General features: G+C 37.3%; 1 protein-coding gene across 1 annotated transcript in view; it reads right to left on the bottom strand.

The window, feature by feature from the left end:
• Positions 1-5,000, bottom strand: part of LOC138027330 (dihydroxyacetone phosphate acyltransferase-like) — a 15,854-nt gene that overhangs the window by 4,306 nt on the left and 6,548 nt on the right. The window contains exons 4-10 of the mRNA XM_068874911.1: positions 4,933-5,000; positions 4,135-4,265; positions 3,610-3,761; positions 3,220-3,288; positions 2,809-3,117; positions 1,563-1,642; positions 730-873 (exon numbers count right to left, since the gene is read on the bottom strand). The exon at positions 4,933-5,000 is cut by the window's right edge and continues 84 nt beyond it. Coding sequence (XP_068731012.1) covers positions 730-873; positions 1,563-1,642; positions 2,809-3,117; positions 3,220-3,288; positions 3,610-3,761; positions 4,135-4,265; positions 4,933-5,000 — 953 coding nt within the window. The remainder of the gene's footprint in view (positions 1-729; positions 874-1,562; positions 1,643-2,808; positions 3,118-3,219; positions 3,289-3,609; positions 3,762-4,134; positions 4,266-4,932) is intronic.

The raw sequence follows: 5,000 nt of genomic DNA, 5'->3' as shown, positions 1-5,000 counted from the left end.
TATAATATATATCTTTCTTCACCCTCGGATTTTAGAGTAGCTTGGTGCAGCTAATATCTCCAAGAGGTTACCCTCCCAAACATGATATAGCACAGAGGACAGAACACAAAACTGGGAACTCCGTGCTCTAAGTACTCCGGGACCGGTTGTTCGAAAGCGCATTAACTTAATCCAGGATTAGCGTAAACTTTTTTTTCATGTTTTCTACTTTTTGGTGAAAGCTTCTTCTGATATTTTTCTTTTTCAAGATTGCCTTCTTCTAATGCAAAGTTTCGCCGAATATTAGCGTTGAACAGCATTTGGGAGTAGAGAAATAAACTCCCTGGTTAATTTTTAATCTGGGATTAGCATTGAACAACCGGGCCCGAACTCCATGGCTTATCTTTATGAAAAGAATGATATACTGTTATTTCTCATTACTTTCTTGCTATTGTAGACCCGTGGTTGTCCGTTTTATTTTACAGGAATAACAAAGAGGGGTAACCGTGAAAGTTGAGGACATAGAGGATAACAGTTCTTGAGAGAAGTGCGGAAGCCCCAAGTGAGAGGCCATTTTGTCTTTAAACGTGTCGTTATGCTTATGCGCCCCTCGTGTGTTGCACCCACCCGCAACAACGGTAAGTTGGGAGAAAATATGTGTTAAGGAGAGCAAGACGCCCAGCCGAAGTCTAGAAATTTCTAACATTTGTCATCTTAATGGAAATCAGACGATAAAGTATAACAACTCACCCAGTAAGCTGTTAGAATGGGTTTCCACATATCAGCACTAAAAATAATGTCTTTCTCCTGAAGTATAACGACTTTGTCATTTTGAACGCTAACTGAGCCATGTTGCTCCAGTAACTCAGCTGTTTCCCGAAAGTATTCAAAACTCTGTAAAAAAGCGATCGAAAAGGCTCTCAGTTATCGGTCTAAAGAACCATAGATTGGACAAAAGTTATGACACCATCTTTGAACCATTGCCAATTTGACCATCACAAACTTTGGCCCATGCAGAAACAAAAAGATTTCTTTTCTCTCTTGAATCTTTAAGATCGGATAACCTATAAAACAATTTTAAAAACGTTTTGAAATTTACATCTTAACAACACTTTCTAATAAAGACCTAAGTTAATGGTTGAAATTCATAGTTACTAACTATGTTGAAATTTAAACGAGCAAAATAGTTGTGTTACGATCAAAAGTTTCTAAAATTTTTTCTTAAGTATTCTAGTCCAACACAATGAATATTATCTAGAAATTTGTTTTTCATGATGTAACATCAAGAAGTGTATGTGAATAAAGTGAACCGAGCTGAAACTGTATATTTAACGGTGGCTACCTTGCAATAACGGCCCCACAAACCTGTGGTTGCTTCAACACTGATCGCATTTATTAAATAAGGGACCTTGACTTGACTCGACTATGCCAGGCAGTATTGTTGTAACAAAGAACAAAAAAATCAGTGTTTACTCATACAGTACCAATAGAAAAATAGAGGTAACCCACTCACAAATAATTATAGGGAAATTTAAAAAAAACTGATAATAATTATTGTTTATAAAAATGCACTTCCAACATACCTCTGCAACGTTCTCAGCAATGTGAGGAATTTCTTTCACCAACATTTTTGCAAGAAATTCGAAGTCTGTGAACAGTTGACCTAAAAAACAAAATAAAAATGACTGACATTACCAAGTACATGTATGTGCAATACATGACATTATTTATTTCTTTGATCGTGAGCGGGCGGTATCCTGAGAATCCAGCAATCTGATTGGTTCCAGGAGCGGGCAGTATTTTCCTATCTCCTGACCACGGTCATGGTAACCAACTACGCTAAGTGCAGAGTGAAGTTGAGAATTGAAACAGCGAAGTTTCAATTTGTCTTAATTGTTTTTTGCAATAGAGCAGTGTTATTGTTCAACTTTCTCGTAAAAAAAACAATGGATTCTGACGAAAGTTATCACAGTGAAAGCGAATTTTATTACCCAAACGAAGAGGATAAAGAGAACAACACCAGTTTTTCTTAATAGTTTCTCCTACCTTCTAAAAACAGAATTTAGAAATAAATAAAAATGTTATTCACCGGCCTTGGTCGATCCGTATTGGGAAAAATTGTGCCCTCTGTCTCGAGTACGGCCTTCGGCCGCGTACTCGAGACCTCGGGTACAGTTTTTCCCAATACGGACCTCCCGGCCGGTGAATAACATATATGTCATGAAAAAGGAACCGGTAACCCATCTCTTATATTTCATTGCACTAAAAAACAAAATAAAAATAACCCGACATTACCAACTGAAGTACATGCATGTATGAGCCATATGTGATATTCATGAAAAAGGTACTGGTAACCCATCTCTTATATTTCATTGTTCTTAAAACCAAGGAAATGTTATTCCATGTAATCTGGTAAATCTACCAGCCAAGCAAGCCATACATGCAAGACATGTTAAATGAGCTTTACTACTCTTAGCTTCACGCTGTTATGACTAAATTAAGCCCAAAAAAATGATAGGGCCAGGTATTGATTAGTTTTAGGGGTTAGGGTTTAGATTATAGGATTAGGGTTAGTTTCTTACGACTTGCAGGGCTTGCTGGCTTGCACTGCATCCTAACTAGTGGGCAGACCCTTAGAAAGAAAAATCAAGAGAGCGAATCACAATCAGGCAATTCATAATATGTTCCATTACAGCAACCGACAGTGATAATAAACAAAACTTGAAATTTGAACTTCAGAGTCTGCAAGGAGAAAAGTGCAATAAATGCCAATAATGGATGACCATACAAAATGTTTTATTTTATTTCTTTGAGAAAACCAAAACTCACCAAGGTGTTTCTGTGAAGCTTGCTGCCTCTGTGCTGCTAAAGAAAATACACCAGTCCTGAAGAAATGAGACAGAATCACATTTCTCCTGCAAGCCAACAGCATGTGAATAGCTGCTTCATCTTTGATGTTTGCTGCAGATGATGCAACAAGGGGCAAGGCACTGTTTGAGCTTTTTCCCTGTGCACGGTCTCCTTCATTCTGCACCGTGCCATTGTTTCGTACTTTGACAAATCCATGTTCATTTTTCTCCAAAGATGACTTTAATAAATCAATGCTTTCATTGACCACAGCAACATCGTTGGAATCCCCTTGGTAAAAAAATTAAAAACAAAAAAAAGTACATTTCCAAAAAACCTACAACCAACATTGGAAGCAACAAAAAAATTATAACAAGTAAAAGAGTTTTTTACCTGCAATTACAGGAATACTCCACATATGGCACAGCTCCTTTAGCCATCTGAATTTTTCAACTAACTCATCTTAAAAACAAGGAAGAAATCAAAACAAGCTGGCCATCAGCAATGCCTTTTGTCCTTCAAACAAATAATAAAACATTGTAATCTAGTAATAAATTTTTTGGTGCATGTACAATATGAGTAGCAAATCTCCACAGGTATTTACATTAAGTAGTTGATAGGCAGAGACGCTGCAGTGACAGCACTGACCATGCAAGGAAGCAATAACATTGGTTGTAATTGCTCACCACTTCACGAACCCTGTTATATTAGGTCACAAGGGATAAGCTAATGACTGCGATGTGTTATAACCAGAGTGACATGAATCCCGAAGGAAAAGCTTACCAAAGAAGATTCCTTTCAAGTTCTGTAGCATAATTGCTGCCACAAGGACACTAGACGGACAAATCATTCCTGCTTGTAGATCATTGAGGATTTTGAAGCCAAGGGATTTGACAGCCCTCTTCTCCTCATCAGATAAAAATCGAAACACATGTCTGAAAAATAAAAGCGTAAAGCATGTGTGCTTGATGTCCCGAAACTTTATGTCAATCATGTGATGTTTTACAAGGGTTGGCTTCACAGATAAAAACCAAAATATTTAATGTGTTTCACATAGTTGACAAGATAGCAGCTAGTCTATTAAAATGGGTTTTCACTGAATTGCGATGGCTTTTAAAAGATTTTTGTATGTCAAATATTACTGGTACTCTCCCTCTGTTTGGGTGCTGGCCTTTAAACATTAAAATCTAAATATTAGATCTCTGTTCAGTGAACATTTCTTTCAGTCTCTCTTTCTCTACGAATTGGATATCACTAACAAGATGCTATTTCTCTTTCTTTTTTGTGTTTTACTTACTGTGTCATTACCTGGGAACACAAGCATATTTCAATCGGTTTATCCTTCCTTTTAGAAATTGGCTCAAGGGTTCAATTTCCCCAATGTGAACATGAATGCTCCCATAATTCTCTGACAACACTGACCTGCTTTTGATCAAACCCTAGGAAAAAAGTGCCAAAAGCTGAGTGGGAAAGCGACCTTTAGGTTTCAATCTCCCATTCAGTTTATCAAACATTCTTGTGATGAGACATGGAAAGAAAATGAGACTTTTTTAGTGCTCCTCGATCCATGACAAAAATTGAAGAGAGTCCCATTTTCTAACGTTAGAAGAAGGGCAACAATGTCCCTCCCCCCTCACCCAACACACTGTTGTTCATCAAGAATTGCAAATAAACCAGCCATGTCTTGACATTCTTTTGAGGGAAAGGGGTGCAATGATAACTGGATTTACAGTTCTTTCAAAAACACCTTTTTTAGAAGTTGACAAAAAAGTTACAATTCTTTGATTATTATTTTTGTTCAGGAATGTAGAATGTTCCTTTCTCAAAGAGCTTTGTATGGAACCAGAGTCCTTACACTTTGATGCAAAAGTTTTTCATTAGGAATGAGCTGCCTCTGACTATACACTCTCTGATGGACCTGAAATAAGTCCTTCTTGCGATTATGTCAAGTTGACTTGGATGTACCGGTAACTAAAGCATCAGGTTGCTTGTTGTGGTCACATTCCCTGCTTGATGAGGACAAACGCAAAGTTAAGATAAAACAAAAAAGTTTCCTTGCTTTGTTTTCCAGCCTATTGAAACAAAAGAAATAATGGTTTAACTCACTCTCAACGATTCCTTTGGTTTAGGTATCCCGAGGAGTTCATATGCATAGAGTGATTCTTCAGGTATTC

Source organism: Montipora capricornis, chromosome 12 (assembly GCF_036669925.1).
Source record: "Montipora capricornis isolate CH-2021 chromosome 12, ASM3666992v2, whole genome shotgun sequence".
Taxonomy (NCBI): Eukaryota; Metazoa; Cnidaria; class Anthozoa; order Scleractinia; family Acroporidae; genus Montipora; species Montipora capricornis.
Note: the sequence above shows the minus strand (reverse complement) of the source record. Positions and strands in the feature narration are given on the sequence as shown.